At 40.0% G+C, this 24989-nt stretch overlaps 1 protein-coding gene across 1 annotated transcript in view; it reads right to left on the minus strand.

The window, feature by feature from the left end:
• Positions 1-1595: 1595 nt before the first annotated feature.
• HTR2C (5-hydroxytryptamine receptor 2C) overlaps positions 1596-24989 on the minus strand; it is a 176740-nt gene continuing 153346 nt past the window's right edge. The window contains exon 4 of the mRNA XM_059678797.1: positions 1596-3212. Coding sequence (XP_059534780.1) covers positions 2389-3212 — 824 coding nt within the window. The 3' untranslated portion in view covers positions 1596-2388. The remainder of the gene's footprint in view (positions 3213-24989) is intronic.

Genomic DNA, 24989 nt, shown 5'->3' on the forward strand with positions numbered 1-24989 from the left:
ACCAAACTGCACAGAACTTACGAATAGCACACAATTTGAGAATAATTGCTGTGTTGGGTACTATTAAGTACTACTACTTGATGACATAAGAATTATTAACAAATGTGCTATAAGCTATTATCATTCCACTTATTGCCAGTGCTTTTGAACATTGTGGTTTATATTTTATTTCTGTGTAAAACATGTGCTATGAGCTTGCCCTGATAGTTAAGAAATCAGATGTTTCCAATTTTCTCTAATACTCAAAATACTTCAGATCTGAATGTGTGGTCTTTATAAGGACTGCTGACAGGTTTTCCTCAGTCCTTTGATATCACCTACTCTGCCCTACATTAATACAAATTGATGGATTCATGCAACGTACATGGCATACATGCAGGACACCCTCTGTATGTGCACAACTCATGCGCGATGCATGCTGTTTCTTCAGACATTTAATTTCAGTAAGAATTAGATCATCTCATTCAATTTCATATAATTGTTTTAACATGCAGTTCGACAGAGCTAACAGGCAGGTAGGCTTTACTTCCAGGTTAGATTTGGGCATGCTCAAGGAATTGACTGACATTTGGCAGTGTTGTGAATCAAGTAGAGACTGTATGAGTTTCCTCAAGTACAGCAGCTCTCCCACTGCCCCTGTGGCAGACTGTTGGATTTTTCTATGCTGTGTGTCGAGGACACAGATCAGGGGTCTTAGAAATTCAGATTCTGCCTTCACCAATTTCAGGATACTGAGAGGCACACCTTAATGTAATTAACTGTCAGGTATAAGAAATAGCATCATGAATTCTTCAGAAATTGTTCCACAGTTGTGTGAGATGGACACACATGGAAATACAGTTACTGGACACATTGTATACTCTGCACACAGCATAGATTTAATGGTCTGACTGTAGCAATGCCTGAAAACCTTTCATGGTTTACAAGCTAGTAAAGGGGTACTGAATTCTTAGAGAGCAGCAGGCCCACGAATGAAACGATGGCCAACACTGATTGTAACACAACACTATATTTGAACAAAGGTTTAGACTTCTGGTACGTAACTGCAGTACAAAGAAGAGCTTGCCACTTTCACAAATTAGCTGCAGAGGTTTAAATTTCTGGTACATAATTGCAGTACAATGAAGAGCTTGCCACTTTCACAAATTAGCTGCAGCCTTTTCCTGCACTAGAGTTTGGAAGGATCTGAAAATGAGATAAATTTTGTTTAAAATCCAAATGGAAACTCTGTATTTCTCTTACTCCTAGAGTTCAGTAAAAGCTTCTTTTTAATTACTTTTTTCACATTCTAAGGGCCTCATTCTGTAGTCCTTAATCAAGTAAAGCTCCCAAGGTTTTGATCATCTATGCTTCCAACGCAAGTTTTACTCAAAAACGGACTACAAAATTGGGCCCTATAGACAGAGGTACCATAATTAAAAAAAATATTTTAATAAGGCTCAAAATGCTAATTTCACTTTGTGTGTAGCACACGAATTTCCAGGATCCTGAGATCAAAATCCAATTGATGTTGAATTCTGGATTGGGAAATAAACCTGGGACCTCATTTCCCAGTTTAGTTACGTAATTAGGTATTTACTAAGGACCAGAATGAAAACATTGATTTCAATTTGTTTGTCATTATAATCAGAATTTGAACATTGTCCTTAAGAAGTGAAAAGCTATTCGTGGATGTATCTCATATTATCCTTCCACTTCTGTAGTCCCGGTTAACCAGCTGCTTATGTTAAAATACCACTATGTTTGGGGACAGACATTGCAGAACAATATCAACACAACACTCTGACAATGTCAAATTTTGCCCCATATGTGACAAAAAGGCTACGTTCTACCTTTGCCTCACTAACGATATGACAGAGTATAGGAAGGCAGAACCTATCTTACTGTGTTTATGTGTGTAGATGGATGAGCACAGCACAGCAAGTATTTAAAGTATATATTTACTGTTAACCTGGAAAAATATTCCACCGAATTTTTAATTTTGGTGTGGCTGAAATACAACCACTGTCATATGCATCATTCTGGTCTCCTGCAAATGCCACCTGAGATGAACATTTCCTTATTCACAAAAGAAGGAGAGAGAGAGAGAGAGAAGGAGGCAGGGAGGAAGGAAGGAAGGAAGGAAGGAAAGGAAAGAAAACAATCAACATTTTATGCATCAAAGAATCAAAATAAGTTATTCTCCATCTATTATAAACAGTAAATATAGAACCCTAAATCTCACTATTGTACACATGATTGCAAAATACAGGATTGCAAAGCTATATATAAAAAACACTTTTTTTTCAGACAGCAGTATTTACATTAGTTAGAACCAGCAGGAGATCATAGAAGAATATTTTCCTACATTACCAGCATTACTGTAGGAAAAGACTGTGTTGCGCTTTCTCACACACTACTGATCCTTTCACTAACCACATTGGAGGGATTTTCCGGGAGCTCCAAATTCTCAACTTGCATCTCTATCCCTGGTTCATTGTCATCAGCTTTCTTTATCACGCGTTCGTTGGTAGGCCGGTAAATGTTAACATTGAGCTCCCTCCCAGACAAAGCAGTAGCAGCAATTCGCTGAATTTGCCTGACCGGAGGCTTTTTTTCTGGCTTATAATTGCAGCGCAGATAGTTGGAGAAAGCCCGTCGGTAAACTTTGTTGAAAAGAGTGTACACCAGAGGATTGATTCCTGAACAAACATAGCCAATCCAAACAAACACATTCAGAAGCTTTTCCATGAGCTGTTGATTACAGGCCTTCTCACAAAGAACCGACAGAATATTAGTAATAAAAAACGGGCACCACATGACCAGAAACACAAAGAAAACAATGCCAAGGACTTTCGATGCTTTCCGTTCATTGTTAATAGCTTGCATGGTGCCCCTGGGACGTTTTTCTTTCCTTCTTAGGCGAGGTCTCACGTCTTGATTAGGGTTAGCAGCGTTGTCTTCCTCGGTGGCATTCTTCTTGCAGCACTTCAAGAAATCCAGGCTGATCTTGGGCAGTTCCTCGGTGTGGCCGTGCAGTAACATCAGAGCTTGTTTTCGAAGAACATAAATCGTCAGCAAGTAGGTGAACACCATAATCGTCAGTGGTATGAAGAACGCTACGAAGGACCCAATAAGAACGAAATTTGGGTCGGTCAGCGCACAGGTGGTATTGCGAGCAAACACCTTGCTTTCATCCCTCAGTCCAAGCACTGGAATCGGTACTGACACACCTGAGGGGGAAAAATAAAAAATAAAAAATAAAAAATAGTAGGACATTGTTATAGCACATTGAAGGACTGAACAGATTTGTGCAATGGCATATATTCAATTGCATTTTGCTGAAGAAAAGCTAGAGTTGACATTTGTTGAAAGCTATTCACAGCATAAATTGGTAGTCACACAAAAGAGTAGCAGTGTGAGAAAATGAAAGTTATTTTTTATGTTAGGAATGCTTTCTCCCTAAATTCTTATAGAAGGTATGAAATTATCATTATTGAGATTAACTATTATAGATACTGTTTTTGTAAGACTGGATTGTGTCTGTTTGTTTTATTTCCAGTTCCTTAAACTGTCCTGGCTCATAAAAGGTACTCAATAAATATTTCTTGAATGAATGAATGAATACATTTACATCTGTACTCAATGACATTAAAAAAATTCAATCATTCTGTTTTAGCATATCATCTTCCAAATGCAATACAAATGATGAGTATATCACCTATAAGAGCAAAATAGCATACCAGGTTTGGTTGGCCTGATTTTGAGATGAGTTCTTAGCTGACAACATACATTTCCATTCCCACCTTTCCTGAGGAAAGGGGTCAACAAGAGGAAAGTTTATGTGTAAGTCCTTTGGAGATATGGCCTGGGAACTCTGGAGTTATTGGAGGTGGAGAGGATGGTATGACCCCCAAATGTGCTACAGAAACTAGATGTGACCACTATGCAGAAACGCTATATAAGCAGAAACTGAAAGGACTCTCTTTTTAGCAAGAGTTTCAGTGAGAGTCTGGTCATAAGCAACATTGTTTCAAGTTTCAGAGACAGAGTGAAATACAGAGTTGGGAAAAATGCAGTCCTCTAATTTCTGTGTAAATTTTTGAGCAGTTTTATTTTTAAGAATACTGAGTTAGTACTCTAGGTAAGCATCTCCATTAATAATATGCTCACAGGCAGAAAATATCAATAAGGAGGTGGGAGCAGGATGTGATTATGTGCACAAGCATTAGTAAGGAAGATGAAAATTTTCAGAAATCACTGTGGAAAATATTGAAGATGTCCTGTATCAATAAGTTAGAATAACTTTCAAGAAAAGTCAAACCTTAATGTTAATTTATTCTCCCTTATGTCCACAGAAACTTGAAAGCTGGGAAAATTCAGATTGCATTTTCAGTATTCTATCAGGTTATTATTAGGAATCCTGGGCTGGTGGACATCAATACCATGAACAGTGAGAAGAGATAGAAGTGCACTCTCAGAGATCATTGCTGGCTTTAGAGAACATGCAGGGAACTGTGACAAATCTGAAAATGAAAGTCCCTACAGTTTGTCTTAATATCCTTCCTCAGGTATAAAGTTACTGGATGATCAAAAGGGAAAAGGTGGTCTTTTTTTTTTTTTGAGAGTTCACTCATGATGTTGATTGTTATTTAATCTTGGGGAAGACCAGAAGAAGAGAGTGTTTGGAGAGTTATATTTAAGCCTTTTTCCTCAGACACTGAAATTCTAAAATGACTAGCCTTTTTCTAGAAAAGAGAGAGAGAGAGAGAGAGAGAACAAGTGGTGGTGTAAGAAGCAGCAATAGATGTGACAAGACTCCTTAGAGTATTTGGTACATCCCTACAACTCTGAACCTACACATGCCATTCAAGAAAGTAAGAAAGGCTATAAAAACTAGGGCATACCAAAACAGAATGCATTTTGAGGTAATACAGTGCAGGATCCTGGTACAGAGACCTCTGAAGCCTGGATGGGAAGAGTGGCAAGTATCAGAAGGTAATTTTCACCAAGTTTGCTGAAATATTTGGATGAATTTAAACAGCTTTTGGAAATACAGAATACAACAAACCACACTGGTTATATTTCCTGAGTTATAAAAAGACAGGCAAGAATGCTGCCATCTTATGTCATTAGAACATTTGGTCCAAAAGTCATAAATATAAGGGAATCTATAGAAAGTACAAGCCCATCAGAAAGAAGCTAGTAGAAAAGGCACTCAGCCCCAGCAGAGGGAGCCACAAACTGTGAATTGCTGATAGCCCCAAACAGGGTACTCAGGGCCAGTCAGAAACAGCATCTGACACTGTCCTGCACTAGAGATTGAGAGTCATAGCAGATCTACCTAATACATCGACACAAACCCAAACAGGCATCCAAAATGGGGAGACAAAAAAATAGCAATCCCCAAATGAAAGAACAAGAGAATGCTCCAGAAGAAGAGCAAAATGAAATGGAGATAAGAAATTTATCTGATATAGAGTTCAGAATAATGATGGCAAGAATACTCAACAGTGTGAGAAAAGAGATAGTAATTATGAAAAAAGACCAGTCAGGAATAAAGAATGATATAGCACTAATAAAGAACACAGTGGAAGGAATACACAGCAGATTATGGGAAGCCAAGGATCAGATGAGTGAATTAAAAGACAGGGTAGAAAAAATCACTCAATCAGAGAAAAGAAAAAAAATTAAAAAACAGGAGGATAGCTTAAGGGAGCAGTGGAACAACATGAAATGTAACAATATTTGCATAATTGGGGTGCCAGAAGGAGAAGAAAGTGAGCAAGGGATAGAGAATGTATTTGAAGAAATAATGGCAGAAAACTGCCCTAACCTGGTAAAGAGAAAAGTCACACAAATTCAGGAGGCTCAGAGAGTCCCAAGCAAGAAGAACACAAACAGGCCCACACCCAGAGATATCATAATTAAAATGACAAAAATTAAAGGCAAAGAGAGAATCTCAAAGGCAGCAAGAGAAAAGCACTTTATTACCTACAAAGAAGCTCCAATAAAGCTGTCAGCTGATTCCTCATCAGAAACTCTGCAGGCCAGAGGGAATGGCATGAAATATTCAAGGTAATGAAAAGCAAGGATCAGAAACCAAGATGACTATATCCAGCAAGACTATCATTCAAAACAGATGGTGAAATAAAGAGCTTCTCAGACAAAAAAAAAAAAGCTAAAGGAGTTTATCACCACTAAACCAGCACTGCAAAAAATTTTAAAAGGACTGTTGTAATGTGTAGAAGAAATAGTGAGAGAGAGAAACATATGCATAAAGAAGTAAAATGGTAATAAATAAGCACCTATCAATAATAACATCTATCTATACTAATAAAAGGGTAATATGCTAATTAGTCCAGATAGACTGGACTTCCTTCCAGACAAAGCTGCAGCACCTGCAAGGGCAAGGGCCGGTGCGGGAGCGGCGGCGGCACAGGAGAGGTGGCAGCATGGGCTGGTCCAGTGCTGTGGCCCCTTCTGCAGAGGCAGCAGGAGAGGGGGCTGCATGGTCCCGGTCCCAGTGCTGCCCCTTCTGCAGAGGCAGCCACAGAGGCAGTGGCACGGGCCTGGTCCAGGCGCCACACCTCCACAGAGGCTGGACAGGGTGCAACCTGCTGTGCCTCAACCTCCCACAACCCCTACCCCAGGAATCCTGGACCCAGATTGCCCCCCACCCACCAGTGGACAGGGGGCGGGGCCAGCACTAAGAAGCGAGGGCCAAGGGCCGGCAGCTGCAGTGGCTGGCAGTGGCAGCAGCAGAAGGGTGATGGGGGTGGCGCCTTCCCCTGATTGGCCTGGTTGCCTCCCGCAGAGGGAGGCCAGACTGTGGTTTAGGCCCATCAGTAGGACATCCCCTGAGGGCTCCTGGACTATGGGAGGGGGCAGGCTGGGCTGAGGGACCCCCACCCCACAGCCCCAGTGCACAAATTTTTGTGCACCAGGCCTCTAGTATATACATAAAAGCCTAGGTGGCTGCATAACCAAACGACTGGTCAACTGGTAGCTATGACGCTCACTGACCATCAGGGGGCAGACGCTCAACACAGGAGCTGTCCCCTTGTGGTCAGTGAGCTCCCACAGCAGGAATGCTACTCAGCTGACCGACCGGCCTCTCATGATCAAGACTGACTGGGCATGAGCCCACGGCAGGCGCAGTGGGGCCAGGATGAGTGGGAGCAGCAGGCAGTGTTGAACTGCCAGTTTCAGTCCAATTCTGGCAGGCCACATCAAGGGCCACTCCTCTAGTTAAATATAAATGAATAAAATGCTCTAATCAAAAGACATAGGGTACATGAATGGATACAAAAATATGACCCAATTGTATGTTGTCTATAAGATACCCATGTCAGAACAAAAGACTCACATAGGATGAGAGTCAGTGATGGAAAAAAATTTCCAAGCAAATGGAAATGGAAAAAGAGCTGGGGTAACAATACTCATATCTGACAAAATAGATATCAAAATGAAGGCCATTACAAGAGACAACAAAGGTCACATCATAATAGTAAAGGGATTGATCTAATAAGTGGATATAACCCTGGTAAATATATATGTACCCAATATGGGTGCATCTAAACAAACAAACAAAAAAACAAAAAAACTTCTAGAGGACTTTAAGGGAGAGATAGACAGAAATACAATCATAGTAGGGTACTTTAATTCCCCATAGATTTTTTTGGATAGATATTCCAGACAAAAAATTAATGAGGAAAGAGTGACTCTAAATGTCACACTGGATCAGATGAATTTAATTCATATTTATAGGACATTACATCCCAGAGCTGCAGAATTTACATTCTTCTCAAGTGCACATGGATCATTCACAAAGATAGACCACATGTTAGGATACAAACCAATTGTCTACAAGTTCAAGAAGATTAAAATCATGTCAAGCATCTTCTTGGATCACAATAAAATGGAATTAAAAATCAACTACAGTAAAAAAATTCACAAACATTCAAACAAATGGAGGCTAAATAGCATGGTATTAAAAAATGAAGGGGCGGTCCGCGCCATCTTGAGTGGCTGTTTTTGGAAGCATATACATCCAGAGACCCTGCAACCACAGCATCCAGGAATTGGCTACTGACCCAGAAACACTGGATCTAAAGCAGGGTGAATACGTGGACTCAGAGGAGCCCTCCTCCTCCTCATGGAAAACAGAGAGAGAAAGATATAACCAAACTCCTGGAGAAGAGAGATCATGGGGAGACAAAGAAACAGCCTGCATATGAAAGAAAAACAGGCATCACCATAAAAGGAAGTAAACAAAATGGAGGCAATGGAGGCAAACAACCTGTCAGAGAAAGAATTCAAAGAAATGGCCATATGGTGGATGAAAAGAATGGAAGACAAATTCAACAATATGTGTAAGAACCAAGAGGAAATGAAGAAGAACCAAGAAGAAATGAAAAATGGCATCACTGCTATAAAGAACTCAATAGAAAGCATCAACAGTAGACTAGAAGAAGCAGAGGACCTCATCAGCGAGCTAGAAGACAAGGTTGGAAAAAATACCCAAGCAGAACAGCTTATAGAAAAAAAAAATTAAAAAGCAGGAGGAGAGCCTAAGAGAACTTTGGGACAACACAAAACAAAACAACATCCGCATAATAGGGGAGCCAGAAGGAGAGGAAACTGAGCAAGGAATAGAAAACCTGTTTGAAAAAATAATGACAGAAAACTTCCCTGATATAGGAAAGAAAAAACTCACACAAATCCAAGAAGCTCACAGAGTCCCAAACAAAATGAACCCCAAAACACCAACGCCAAGGCACATTATAATTAAACTAGAGGCCTGGTGCACAAAAATTTGTGCACTCGGGGCGAGGGGTCCCTCAGCCCGGCCTGTGCCCTAACGCAGTCTGGGACCCCTAGGGGGATGACTACTTGCTGGCTTAGGTCTGCTCCCCGGGGATTGGGCCTAAGATGGCAATCAGACATTCCTCTGGCAGCCCGGCAGCCCTTGGGGGATCCCCGCTTGCCAGCGGGGAGCAGACCTTAGTACTGCTGAGGAGGCAGGAGGGGCTCCCACCACCACTGCTGTACTGGCAGCCATCAGCCTGGCTTGTGGCTGAAAAGAGCTCCCCCCTGTGAGAGCTCATTGACTACCAGGGGGCAGCTCCTTCATTGAGCACCTGACCCCTGGTGGTCAATGTGTGTCATAGTGACCAGTCATTCCCAGTCCTTCTGCTGTTAGGGTCAGTTTGCATATTACCCTTTTACTATATAGGATAGAGGCCTGGTGCACGGGTGGGGGTCGGCTGGTTTGCCCTGAAGGGTGTCCCAGATCAGGGTGGGGGTCCTGCTTGGGTGCTTGGCTAGCCTGGATGACGGGCTGATGGGTGTTTGCAGCTGGTCACACCCCCTTCAGGGTGGGGGTCCCCACTGGGGTGCCTGGCCAGTCTGGGTAAGGGGCTGAGGGCCGTTTTCAGGCTGGCGGGTGACTGAAGCTCTCAGCCTCTCCTTTTTTTTGTAATTCTGGGATTTATTTACCTTCTATAGCTGTCACTGGAGCTGAGAGTTGGCTCCAGCTCTGAGGCATGACTGGCTGAAAGCAGGTATCTGGGTTTGTTTAGCTTCTATAATTGAAACATTGTTGCCATCACTGCCGCTCTAAGCTCTGAGGCCGAAGCTGGCTGAAAGTAGGTACCTGGGGTTTGTTTAACTTCTATAATTGCAACATTGTTGCATCCGGAGCTCAGAGCTGGGCCACAGTAGGTGGGGAACATTGGCTTCCTCCGTCACTGGAGCAAACAAGCCTCCTGTTCACTTCAGTTGCCTGACTGCCAGCCACCATTTTGTTGGCAGTTAATTTGCATATCATCCTGATTAGCCAATGGGAAGCATGTCAGAGGTACAGTTAATTACCATGTTTGTCTATTATTAGATAGGATTGGCAAACACCAACGACAAAGCAAGAATCTTAAAAGCGGCCAGAGAGAGAGAGAGACAGAAAGTTACCTACGAAGGATCCCCCATCAGACTAGTGACTGATTTCTCAACATAAACACATCAGGCAAGAAGGGAATGGAATGAAATATACAAAGTCCTTCAAAGGAAGGGTCTGAATCCAGGAATACTGTACCCAGCAAGGCTATCAATCAAAATTGAGGGTGAAATCAGAAACTTCACAGACAAAAAAGGACTATGGGAATTTATTACCACCAAACCAGCAATGAAAGAAATGCTAAAGGGTCTGCTGTAAAAAAAAAAAAAAAAAAAAAAGAAATGAAGAAGGAACACAGGGATAAAGAATAAAAATGGTGACAAACAAGTATCTATCAATAATAACTTTAAATATAAATGGATTAAATGCCCCAATCAAAAGACATAGGGTAACTGAGTGGATAAGAAAACATGACCCATATATCTGCTGTCTACAGGAAACCCACCTCAGAAAAAAAGACGCACACAGACTGATGGTGAAGGGATGGAAAAAGGTTCTTCAGGCGAATGGAAATAAAAAAAAAAGCTGGGGTAGCAATACTTATATCTGACAAATTAGATCTCAAAGTGAAAGACATAAAAAGAGATAAGGAAGGCCACTTCATAATACTAAAAGGAGCAATCCAACAAGTAGAAATAACTCTGGTAAACATATACACACCCAATATAGGAGCACCCAAATACATAACAAAACTTCTGGAGGGGATAAAGGGAGAGATTTACAGCAATACAATCATAGTAGGCGACTTTAACACCCCACTATCACCATTGGACAAATCCTCTAAACAGAAACTCAGCAAAGAAACATCAATCCTAAATGACTCACTAGATCAGATGGAATTAATGGACATCTTCAGAACATTTCATCCCAAAGCCACATAATATACATTCTTCTCAAGTGCACATGGGTCATTTTCAAAGATAGACCATATATTGGGTCACAGGCAAAGTCTCTTCAAATTCAAGAAGATAGAAATCATATCAAGCATCTTCTCAGATCACAATGGCATAAAACTGGAAATAAGCTACAATAAAAACAATCCAAAAAAATCAAACACATGGAGACTAAATAGCATGCTATTAAACAATGACTGGATAACCAGAGAGATCAAAGAAGAAATAAAAACATCATGACAACAAACGTCAATGAAAACACAACAATCCAAAACCTATGGGATACAGCGAAAGCAGTCTTGAGAGGGAAGTTTATAGCTCTACAAGCCTACTGCAAAAAAACAAGAAACAATGATAATAAATTACCTAACCCTACAATTCAAAGAGTTAGAAAGAGAGCAACAAGAAAAGCCCAGTGTAAGCAGAAGGAAAGAAATAATAAAGATCAGAGCAGAGATAAACGACATAGAGACCAGAAAAACAATACAAAAGATCAATAAAACCAAGAGCTGGTTCTTTGAAAGGATAAACAAGATTGATGAACCTCTAGCCAGGCTCACCAAGAAACAAAGAGAGAGGACCCAAATAAACAAAATCATAAATGAAAGAGGAGAAATAACAACAGACCCCACAGAAATAAAAATGATTGTTAAAAAATACTATGAACAACTCTACTCCAAAAAACTAGACAACCTGGAGGAAAAGGACATATTCGTAGAAAAATAAAACCTTCCAAAACGTAATCAGGAAGAATCTAAAAACCTCAACAGGCCAATAACTATGGAAGAAATTGAAGCAGTCATCAAAAAGCTTCCAGCAAACAAAAGCCCCGGACCAGACGGCTTCACAGGGGAGTTTTACCAAACATTCAAGGAAGAACTAAAACCTATCCTCCTCAGACTACTACAAAAAATTCAAGAGGAAGGAACACTTCCAAGCTCATTCTATGAAGCCAGCATCACCCTAATACCAAAACCAGGTAAAGACAACACAATGAAAGAGAATTACAGGCCAATATCCCTCAGGAACATAGATGTCAAAATCCTCAACAAAATCTTAGCAAATCGGATCCAGCAGTACATCAGAAAGATCATACACCATGACCAAGTAGGATTTATCCCAGGGATGCAAGGATGGTACAATATCCGCAAATCAATAAATGTAATACATCACACAAATTGAGAGATAGAAACCACATAGTCTTATCAATTGATGCAGAAAAAGCATTTGACAAAATCCAACACCCTTTCTTGCTAAAAACTCTCAGCAAGGTAGGAATAGAACGATCCTATCTCAACATAATAAAAGCCGTATATGACAAACCCACAGCCAACATCATAATCAATGGGCAAAAACTAAAACCATTTTCCCTAAAAACAGGAACAAGACAGGGATGCCCACTCCTACCACTCCTGTTCAACATAGTACTGGAAGTACTAGCCATTGCAATCAGACAAGAAGAAGAAATAAAAAGCATCCAAATTGGAAAAGAAGAAGTAAAACTGTCATTATTCGCAGATGACATGATACTATACATAGTAAACCCTAAACATTCAATCAAAAAACTACTGGACTTCATAAATGAATTTGGCAATGTAGCAGGATACAAAATTAACACCCAGAAATCTATGGCTTTTTTAAAAAAAGAAGAAATAAAAGGCATCCAAATTAGAAAAGAAGATGTAAAACTGTCCTTATTAACCAATGACATGATACTATACATAGAGAACCCTAAAAACTTCATCAAAAAATTATTAAACTTAATAAATGAATTCGGCAATGTAGCAGGATACAAAATTAATGCCAAGAAATCTATGGCATTTCCTTACACCAATAGTGAACTTACAGAAAGTGAGACTAAAAAAGCAATCCCATTTACCATCGTACCAAAAAAATTAAGATACCTAATATTAAATTTAACTAAAGAGGTAAAAGACTTATATGCAAAAAACTACAGGACACTGAAAAAAGAGATAGAGGAAGACATAAACAGATGGAAGAACATACTGTGTTCATGGATTGGTAGAATCAACATCATCAAAATGTCCATATTACCCAAAGCAATCTATAGATTCAACGCACTTCCCATTAAAATACCAATGGCATATTTCACAGATCTAGAACGAACGCTCCAAAAATTCATCTGGAATAAAAAAAGACCCCGAATAGCTGCAGCAATCCTGAGAGAGAAGAACAAAGTAGGTGGGATCTCAATACCAGATATCAAGCTGTATTACAAAGCCACTGTTCTCAAAACTGCCTGGTACTGGCACAAGAACAGACATATAGAACAATGGAATAGAATAGAGAACCCAGAAATCAACCCAAACCACTATGCTCAATTAATATTTGACAAAGGAGGCAAGAGTATACAATGGAGGAAAGACAGTCTCTTCAATAAATGGTGCTGGGAAAATTAGACAGATACATGCAAAAAGATGAATCTAGACCACCAACTCACACCATACACAAAAATAAACTCAAGGAGAAGGAAGATGGCGGCGACATAGGCAGACGTGTCCCAGGTCGTCTCCCAGAGCAAATGGAGTAAGCAGCTGAAACTAATAACACCCACCCCAAATTGGCGAAACTACTCAGCTGGTAGATGGTTTGCAGCCGGGAAGGGAAGAGCTCCCCTGGAAAGGTAAAAAACCAGGGATCTGGGCACGAAAGTTTGCCAGACCTCTGAGCCCAGAGGGATAGAGGGAGACCGAGTGGCAGACAGCCACGTCCCTTGGGACAGGCACAGCCCCTGACTGGGGAAAGGAGATCCTCGGGATTCCTGGCCCCGCCCGGGGATTAGAGAGCTGGGTTCTGTGATCACGGAGGACTGAGCCTAAAGGAGGCAGCCTAAAGAGCTGACCAGAGCATGCAGTGCCGGTAATAGAAGAGCTTGTAAGAAAGTCAGCCTTCCCCGTTTCCGCAGCCGGCGATTGCTTGTTTATTTTCACTGAATCCTGTTCATAAGACTTTTCGGATACAGACACTAACCTGTGCTGAAGAGAGGGAGAAGGTGCGGACGAGTGGAATCTGGGGAGAGACTGAGGAGACGGGGGGGGGGGGGCGGGGGCGGGAGAGGTGGCAGTGAATTGAGTGCTGAGACACCCTTGGGCCCAGGATCCGGGCAGCCATTCTTTCCAGAGGGTGGGACTACCCTACCTAGCCCCCAGGCAAGGAGCACAACCACAACCAGATTCCACCCTGAAGGAGATCAAGGATTAAAATAATCTGATCAATCCCTGGGAGTTAACAGGGTCTGGCCTATAGAGGGATTTTCAATCCCAGCAACAACACAGAGCAGGGTAACGATTAAAGAAACAGCTCTGGATAGTTGACCTCCCCAAACCAGTTGTAAGTGCGATAATGAAGCCGTATAGCCTCAGAGGCCAACCCCAGAACACTGCCACCAAGAGGCTGAGCCACAAACTGACTCTTTGCTAAACACAAAATAAGGCAGTCTGGGAAACAAATATGGCCTGCTTTAAAATAAGGACTGTGGTTTACAACACAGAGGAACAGGGTATCGCAGGGAAATTCAACACTCTCCTGAATACCTGGCAGGACTAAGGCGAGCCAGACTAAAGAGTAGAAGAACCGAAGGACCGTCACTACTGCAATTTTTTTTTCTGTTTTCTTTTTTCACCTTTTAACTAAGAAACCAATTTTTTTTCTTCTTTTTCCATCACCTGATTTTACCCTTTTAAGTACTACATTCTTATTTTTAACCAGCATTATTACTGCTACCATTTTAGCATTTTTTAAAGTGCCATTTTATTTTATTTTGGGATTAGTGTTCTCCATTCTATTTTCATCGTTCCTTTAGCAACAATTCTCCCTACCTCAATTTTACCTCTATGCTAAAACCCTCTCCCTCACTTTTCCCCTTTTGTTGTACTGTTTCTCTTACCCTATTCCTGCTTTAGATTTTCCCTATTCCTTCTGTTTACCTCCTGTCAAAATTTCACCCTACTTATATATCCTATTTCTAATCCACTGCTCTAAATCCTTATACACATATCCCTTATCTTTCTTCACTATCCAAAGGACCTAAATAGACACCTTTCAAAAGAGGCCATTCAGAAAGCCAAGAGACATATGAAAACATGCTCAAAGTCACTAATCATCCGAGAGATGCAAATCAAAACAACAATGAGGTACCATCTCCCACCTGTCAGACTGGGTATCATCAACAAATCAACAAATGACAAATGCTGGAGAGGATGTGGAGAAAAAGGAACCCTTCTGTACTGCTGGTGGGAATGAAGACTCATGAAGCCACTGTGGAAAACAGTATTGAGTTTCCTCAAAAAACTAAAAATGGAACTCCCATTTGACCCAGTGATCCCACTTCTAGGAATATATCCCATGAAACCAGAAATACCTATCAGAAAGGATATATGCACCCCTATGCTCATAGCAGCATAATTCACCATAGCTAAGATTTGGAAACAGCCTAAATGCCCATCAGCAGATGAATGGATTAGAAAACTGTGGTACATATACACAATGGAATACTATGCTGCGGTAAAAAAAAATGAACTCTTGCCTTTTGCAACAGCATGGATGGAACTGGGAAGCATTATGCTAAGTGAAATAAGCCAGTCAGAGAAAGATAAATACCACATGATCTCACTCATTTGTGGATTATAGAGAACAACATAGACTGATGAAAAAGGACAGATCCAAAGACTGAGAAACAGCAATCAGGTTATCAATCCCCAGAAGGAAAGTAGGGAAGGGAGGGGGTAAGGGGAAGAGATCAACCGAAGGATTTGTATACATGTATATAAGCCAAACCAATGGACATGGACAACAGGGGGATGGGAGCATGAGTGTGCGGGGCTGGGGGGGGGGAGTTGGGGGTTAATGGGGAGGATGACAACACATTTGTAATACCTTAACTAATAAAACAAAATGTAAAAAAAAAAAACTGAGGTACATCTACACAATGGAATACTACGATGTAAAAAAGAAGGAACTCTTGCCATTTGCAACAGCATGGATGGAACTGGAGAGCATTATGCTAAGTGAAATTAGCCAGTCAGAGAAAGATAAATACCACATGATCTCACTCATTTGTGGAATATAGAGAACAACATAGACTGATGAACAGGGACAGATCCAAAGACAGAGAAACAGGGATCAGACTTTCAATCCCCAGAGGGAAAGGGAGGGTGGGAATAAGGGGAAGAGATCAACCAAAGGACTTGTATGCATGCATATAAGCCAAACCAATGGACATGGACAACAGAGGGATGGAACATGAGTGGAAGGTGTAGGTTGGGGGTTAATGGGGAAATGAGGACACATTTGTAATACCTTAACCAATAGAGAAATTAAAGATAAAAAAAATGAAGGGGCTATCAATGAGATCAAGAAAGAAATAAAAAATGTCCTGCAAACAAATGAAAATGAACACATAACCCAAAATCTCTGGGACACAGCAAAATCTGTCTGAAGAGTGAAGTTCACAGCATTACATGACTACCTAAATTAAGAAGAAGAAAAAAAAAGAAATGAAAGAAAGATTAATAATAACCTATTTTATCCTACAACTTTAAGAATTAGAAAGAAAACAACAAGAAAAGCCCAGATTAAATAGAAGGAAGGAAATAATAAATATTAGAGCAGAAATAAATGATATAGAGACTGAAACAACAATACAAAAGATCAGTGAAACCAAGGGCTGGTTCTTTGAAAAGATAAACAAGATTGATGAGCCATTAGCTAGACTTATCATGCAACAAAGAGAGATAACCCAAATAAATCAAATCAGAAATGAAAGTGGAGAAATAACAACTGACACCACAGAAATACAAAGGATTGTAAGAAAACACTATAAACTACTATAAGCCAAGAAGCTGGAGAATGTGGATGAAATGAAAAAATTCCTAGGAAAATACAATCTCATAAAACTGAATCAGGAAGAATCAGAAAGCCTGTATAGGACAATAACAATTGATGAAGCAGAAGCTGTAATAAGAAACCTCCCAGCAAACAAAAGCCCTGGTATGGATAGTTTCACAGGGGAGTTTTATCAAACATTCAAAAAATTAACACCTCTCTTCCTCAAACTATTAAAAAAATCCAAGAGGAAGGAACACTTCCAACTTCTTTATGAAGCCATTATCCTCATTCCAAAACCAGATAAAGACACTACAAAGAAAGAGAATTACAAGCAAATATCCCTGATGAACATAGATGCTAAAATCCTCAACAAAATATTAGCAAATCCAATCCAGCAATATATTAAAAATACTAGAGGTGGTGTCCCTCAGCCTGTCCTGTGGGGATCAGGCTGAAACCGGCTCTCCGACATCTCCTGAGGGGTCCCGGATTGTGAGAGGGCGGTTCTCCGATGATGCACTCTGGAATTGGGCTCCCTCCTCTCTGGTTCCAGATGTGTCACCCAAGACCTGCAGCTGCCAAGTCACCTCAGTTCAGCAGCTCCTGTGTTGAGCATCTGCCCTCTGGTGGTCAGTGTGCATCATAGCTACCGGTTGGATGGTAGAACAGTTGGACTGTCACTTAGGCTTTTATATATATAGATCATACACCATGACCCAGTGGGACTTATTCCAGAGATCCAAGGCTGGTACAATATTTGCAAATCAATAAACCTGATATTTCACATAAACAAACTGAAAGGTAAAAATCACAAGATAATATCAATACACTCAGAAAAAGCATTTGACAAAAATCAACACCCATTTTGATAGAAACTCTCAGCAAAGTGGGAATAGATGAATCATACCTCAACATGATAAAGGCCATATGACAACCCTATAGCCAACATCATACTCAGTAGGCAAAAACTAAAATCTTTTCCCCTAAGAACAGGAACAAGACAGGGTTGTCTGCTTTCACCACTCTTATTCAACATAGTACTGGAAGTCCTAGCTACAGCGATCAGACAAGAAGAAATAAAAGGCATCCAAATTGGAAAGGAGGAAGTAAAACTCTCTTTATTCCCAGAAGACATGATATTGTACATAGAAAACTGTAAAGACTCCACCAAAAAAATTACTAGGTTTAATAAATGAATTTGGCAAGGTAGCAGCGTACAAAATTTACACCCAGAAATAAATGGCATTTTTATACACCAATAATGAACTCTCAGAAAGAGAAACTAAACAAACAACCCCATTTATCACTGCAACAAAAAAAAATTATATACTTAGAAATAAACTTAATCAAGGAGATAAAAGACTTGTACTCAGAAAACTACAGGACATTGAAAACAGAGATAGAGGAAGATATAAACAAGTGGAAGAATATACAGTGTTCATGGATTGGGAGAATTAACATCATTAACATGTACATATTACCCAAAGCAATCTATAGATTTAACACAATCTCAACTAAAATACCAACAGAAAAAAAAAAATATCAACAGCAGATTTCACAGATCTAGAACAAATACTCCAAAAATGTATATGAAACCAAAAGTAGCCACAGCAATCTTGAAAAGAACAAAGTTGGAGGGTTCACAATATCAGATGTCAAGTCATAGTACAAAGCCACTGTAATCAAAACAGCCCATTACTGGCACAAGAATAGGCATATAGACCAATAGAACAGAACAGAAAAATCAGAAATCAACCCAAGCCATTATGCTCAATTAATATCGGACAAAAGAGGCAAGAGAATACAATGAAGTCCAGATAGTCTCTTCAATAAATGGTCTTGGGAAAACTGGACAGGCAAAAAATAAATAAATAAATGAAATAATGAAACTATACCACCAATTTACACCATACAGAAGAATAAACTCAAAATGGATAAAAGATTTAAATGTAAGTTGTAAAAACATAAAAATCCTAGAAGAAATCATAAGCAGCAAAATCTCAGACATCTCTCATGGAAATATGTTTACAGATAGGGAAAACTAAACTAAGGATGAAATAAACAAATGGAACTACATCTACATCTAAACAAAAATCTTCTGCATAGTAATAGAAACCATCAACAAAATGATAAGGGATTCCGAAGATGGCTGCGATATAGGCAGATGCATCCCAGGTTGTGTCCCGGAGCAAATGGAGTAAGCAGCTGAAACTAAAAACACCCACCACAAATTGGCGAAATTACTCAGCTGGTGAGAAGGTTTGCAGCCGGGAAGGGCAGAATTCCCCTGGAAAGCAGATCCAAGCAACAGAAGCCTCCTGAGCACCACACCCTCTGTATGAGGAATAGCAGCTGTATGTGAAGCCTCAGCCAGAAGAGCGACAAAAGCTGTGAAAAGCACACACCAGAGGAGCTGCTGCCAACAGAGGAGCAGCTGCTACCGCAACCGCCCGAGGAGCAACCACAGCCCAAGGAGCCACTGCCACCCAGGTAGCAGCCACTGAATGACTCAACGTCTAGATATGTCAGTGAGATCAAACATGCGTAGACAGAGAAACCCCAAAGGAAAGAAAAGGAGGACTCCCCAGAAAAGCTGCTAAGTGATACAGAGGCATGCAACGTGACAGAAAAAGAATTCAGAATGAGGGTCCTAGAGTGCATAAACCGGAGGGAGGAAAAAATCAACAACATATACAAGAAGCAAGAAGAAACAGATGAAAAAATCAACTACTTATGCAAGAAGCAAGAAGAAACAGATGAAAAAATCAACAACTTAAGTAAGACCCAAGAAGAAATGAAGAGTGATATAGCTGCAATAAAAAACACCATTGAAAGTATCAACAGTAGACCAGGAGAAGCGGAGGACCGAATTAGTGAATTAGAAGACAAGGAAGCAAAGCACACCCAAACTGTACTGCAATTAAAGAAAAATATTAAAAGACAGGAGGAGAGCCTAAGGGAGCTTTGGGACAACATGAAACTAAACAACATACGAATAATAGGGGTGCCAGAACAACAGAAAGAGGAACAAGGATTAGAAAACCTACTCGAAGAAATAATATCAGAAAACTTCCCTGAGGTGGGGAAGAAAAAAGTCACACAAGCCCAGAGAGTCCCAAACAAGGTGAACCCGAAAAGACCCACACCAAGACACATCATAATTACCATGGCAAATGTTCAGGACAAAGAGAGAATCTTACAGGCTGCAAGAGAGAGACGGAAAGTTGCATGCAAGGGATCTCCCATTAGATTATCAAATGATTTCTCAACAGAAACACTTCAGGCCAAAAAAGATTGGACCGAAATTTACAAAGTGATGCAAAGCAAAGGACTGAATCCAAGAATACTCTATCCAGCAAGGCTATCATTCAAAATTGAAGGGGAAATAAGAAGCTTCACAGACAAAACAAAAAGCTAAGGAAGTTTATCACCACCAAGCCAGCAATGCAAGAAACGCTAAAGGGACTGGTGTAAAAAGAAGAAATAAAAAACTCAGAAAGAAAACAGCCACACACACACACAAAAAGAAATGGCTACAAACAAGTACCTTTCAATAATAACTTTAAACGTAAACGGACTAAATGCTCCAACCAAAAGACATCGAGTGGCTGAATGGATAAAAATACATGACCCATACATCTGCTGTCTACAAGAGACCCACCTCATTAGAAGGGATTCACACAGACTGAAAGTGAAGGGATGGAAAAATATCTTTCAGGCAAATGGAAAGGAAAAGAAAGCTGGGGTAGCAATACTTATATCAGACAAAATAGACCTCAAAGTGAAGGACATAGCAAGAGATAAGGAAGGCCACTTCATAATACTAAAGGGATCAATACAACAAGAAGATATAACCCTGGTAAACATATATGCACCCAATGCAGGAGCACCCAAATTCATAAAAAACTCCTGGAAGATATCAAAGGAGAGATTGACAACAATACAATCATAGTAGGGGACTTTAATACACCACTGACATCACTGGATAAGTCCTCTAGACAAACAATCAGCAAAGATACAGCAATTCTAAATGACTCAATTGATTAGATGGACTTAATTGACATCTTCAGAATGCTTCACCCCAAAGCCACTGAATATACATTCTACTCAACTGCTCATAAGACACATTCAAAAATAGACCACATATTGGGTCACAAACAATGTCTCCGAAAATTCAAGAAGATTGAAATCATACCAAGCATCATCTCGGACCATGATAGCATAATATTACAAATAAACTACAATAAAAACAACCCCAAATACTCAAACTCTTGGAAGCTGAATAGCATGTTATTAAATATTGATTGGGTAACCAATGAGATAAAAGAAGAAATTAAAAACATCCTGGAAACTAATGACAATGAAAACACAACAATCCAAAACGTATGGGACGCAATGAAAGCAGTCCTAAGAGGGAAGTTTATAGCTCTACTGGCCTATCTCAAAAAACAAGAAAAAATGGTAGTAAATCATCTAACTCTACAACTCAAAGAATTAGAAAGACAGCAACAAGAAAAGCCCAGAGTGAGCAGAAGGAAGGAGATAATAAAGATTAGAGCAGAAATAAATGACATAGAGACCAAAAAAACAATACCTAACATCAATGAAACCAAGAGCTGGTTCTTTGAAAGGATAAACAAGATTGACAAATCTCTAGCCAGGCTCACCAAGAAGCAAAGAGGTGCCATTTAGAGTTATAAAATTCCTGGTTACTGCTGCTTTCGCTGAATCACATGGTAGACCCTGAGTCAGAGTAAGTATTTTTTTCATTTGCTCATTCGTATATTTTGTCAACGCCTCATTCTTTTTTTAAAATATGTTTTATTGATTACAGAGAGAGGGAGGGAAAGGGGGAGAGATAGAAACATCAAAGATGAGAGAATCATTGATTGGCTGCCTCCAGCATGCCCCCCACTGGGGATTGAGCCAGAAACCCAGGCATATGCCTGACTGGGAATAGAAATAGGACCTCCTGGCTCATGGGTTGATGCTCAACCACTGAGCAAACACTAGCCCAGCCTCTCATTGATATTGATGAGGGCTAAATGAGAGTATAATCGGCTCTAGGAATTGAAAGATTAATAAGATATATTTTAGAGGGACATGTCTGGAAATAGCAGAATAAGTTAATCTTATTTTTCTATTAAACGATCATATAAAAAAAAAAGAAGTAAAGAGAAGAGGACCCAAATAAATAAAATCAGAAACGATAGAGGCCAAATAACAACAGACCCCACAGAAATACAAATGATTGTTAAAAAATACTATGGACAGCTCTACTCCAACAAACTAGACAACCTGGAGGAAATGGACATATTCCTAGAAAAATACAATATTCCAACACTCAATCAGGAAGAATCTAAAAATCTCAATAGGCCAATGACTATGGAAGAAATTGAAGCAGTCATCAAAAAGCTTCCAGCAAACAAAAGCCCAGGACCAGACAGCTTCACAGGGGAGTTTTACCAAACATTCAAGGAAGAACTAAAACCTATCCCCCTCAGACTACTACAAAAAATTCAAGAGGAAGGAACACTTCCAAGCTCATTCTATGAAGCCAGCATCACCCTAATACCAAAACCAGGTAAAGACAACACAATGAAAGAGAATTATAGGCCAATATCCCTCATGAACATGGATGCCAAAATCCTCAACAAAATCTTAGCAAATCGGATCCAGCAGTACATCAGAAAGTTCATACAACATGACCAAGTAGGATTTATCCCAGGGATGCAAGGATGGTACAATATCCGCAAATCAATAAACGTGATACATCACATAACATAAACAAATTGAAAGAAAAAAACCACATAGTCATATCAATTGATGCAGAAGAAGGATTTGACATTTTGTGCCTTTAAATCAACGCAGCATATCCAAACAACAGCAGCCTCCTGAGCACCACACCCTCTGTCTGAGGAACAGCAGCTGTACGTGAAACCTCCCCCTACCAGCCAGAAGATCCACCACAGCTGTGAACAGCACCCACCAGAGGAGCTGCTGCCAACTGAGAAGCAGCTGCTATCACAACTGCCCGAAGAGCAACCACAGCCCAAGGAGTCACTGCACCAAGGGAGCAACCACTGAACGACTCAACGTCTAGATATGTCAGTGAGATCAAACATGGGTAGACAAAGAAACCCCCAAAGGAAAGAAAAAGAGGACTCGCCAGAAAAGCAGCTAAGTGATACAGAGGCAGGCAACATGACCAAAAACGAATTCAGAATAAGGGTCCTAGAGTTCATAAACTGGACGGAGGAAAAAATCAATAACATATGGAAGAAGCTAGAAGAAACAGATGAAAAAATCAACAACTTAAGTAAGACCCAAGAAGAAATGAAGAGTGCTATAGCTGCAATGAAAAACACCATTGAAAGTATCAACAGTAGACTAGGAGAAGCGGAGGACCGAATTAGTGAATTTGAAGACAAGGAAGCAAAACACCCCCAAACTGTACTGCAATTGGAGAAAAAAATTAAAAGACAGGAGGAGAGCCTAAGGGAGCTTTGGGACAACATGAAACTAAACAACATACGAATAATAGGGGTGCCAGAACAACAGAAAGAGGAACATGGATTAGAAAACCTACTCGAAGAAATAATATCAGAAAACTTCCATGAGGTGGGGAAGAAAAAAGTGACACAAGCCCAAAGAGTCCCAAACAAGGTGAACCCAAAAAGATCCACACCAAGACACATCATAATTACCATGGCAAATGTTCAGGACAAAGAGAGAATCTTACAAGCTGCAAGAGAGAGACGGAAAGTTACATACAGGGATCTCCCATTAGATTATCAAATGACTTCTCAACAGAAACACATCAGGCCAGAAAAGAATGGACCGAAATTTACAAAGTGATGCAAAGCAAAGGACTGAATCCAAGAATACTCTATCCAGCAAGGCTATCATTCAAAATTGAAGGGGAAATAAGAAGCTTCACAGACAAGAAAAGGCTAAGGGAGTTTATCACCACCAAGCCAGCAATGCAAGAAACGCTAAAGGGACTGGTGTAAAAAGAAGAAATAAAAAGCTCAGAAAGAAAACAGCGACACAAAAAAAGAAATGGCTACAAACAAGTACCTTTCAATAATAACTTTAAACGTAAACGGACTAAATGCTCCAACCAAAAGACATCGAGTGGCTGAATGGATAAAAATACATGACCCATACATCTGCTGTCTACAAGAGACCCACCTCATTAGAAGGGACTCACACAGACTGAAAGTGAAGGGATGGAAAAATATCTTTCAGGCAAATGGAAAGGAAAAGAAAGCTGGGGTAGCAATACTTATATCAGACAAAATAGACCTCAAAGTGAAGGACATAGCAAGAGATAAGGAAGGCCACTTCATAATACTAAAGGGATCAATATAACAAGAAGATATAACCCTGGTAAACATATATGCACCCAATGCAGGAGCACCCAAATTCATAAAAAAACTCTTGGAAGATATCAAAGGAGAGATCGACAACAATACAGTCATAGTAAGGGACTTAAATACACCACTGACATCACTGGATAAGTCCTCTAGACAAACAATCAGCAAAGATACAGCAATCCTAAATGACTCACTAGATCAGATGGACTTAATTGACATCTTCAGAACGCTTCACCCCAAAGCCAGGGAATATACATCTACTCAACTGCTCATAAGACACATTCAAAAATAGACCATATATTGGAACACAAGCAAAGTATCCCCAAATTCAAGAAGATTGAAATCATAAAAAGCATCTTCTCAGACCACGATGGCATAATACTAGAAATAAACTACAATAAAAACAATCCCAAATACTCAAACACCTGGAAGCTGAATAGCATGCTATTAAATATTGATTGGGTTACCAATGAGATCAAAGAAGAAATTAAAAACATCCTGGAAACTAATGACAACGAAAACACAACAATCCAAAACGTATGGGACACAATGAAAGCAGTCCTGAGAGGGAAGTTTATAGCTCTACAGGCCTATCTCAGAAAACAAGAAAAAATGGTAGTAAATCATCTAACTCTACAACTCAAAGAATTAGAAAGACAGCAACAAGAAAAGCCCAGAGTGAGTAGAAGGAAGGAGATAATAAAGATTAGAGCAGAAATAAATGACATAGAGACCAAAAAAAAAAAATACAGAAAATCAATGAAACCGAGAGCTGGTTCTTTGAAAGGATAAACAAGATTGTCAAACCTCTAGCCAGACTCAACAAGAAGCAAAGAGAGAGGACCGAAATAAACAAAATCAGAAAAGATAGAGGCGAAATAACAACAGACCCCACAGAAATACAAATGATTGTTAAAAAATACTATAGACAGCTCT

Source organism: Myotis daubentonii, chromosome X, assembly GCF_963259705.1.
Source record: "Myotis daubentonii chromosome X, mMyoDau2.1, whole genome shotgun sequence".
Classification (NCBI taxonomy): Eukaryota; Metazoa; Chordata; class Mammalia; order Chiroptera; family Vespertilionidae; genus Myotis; species Myotis daubentonii.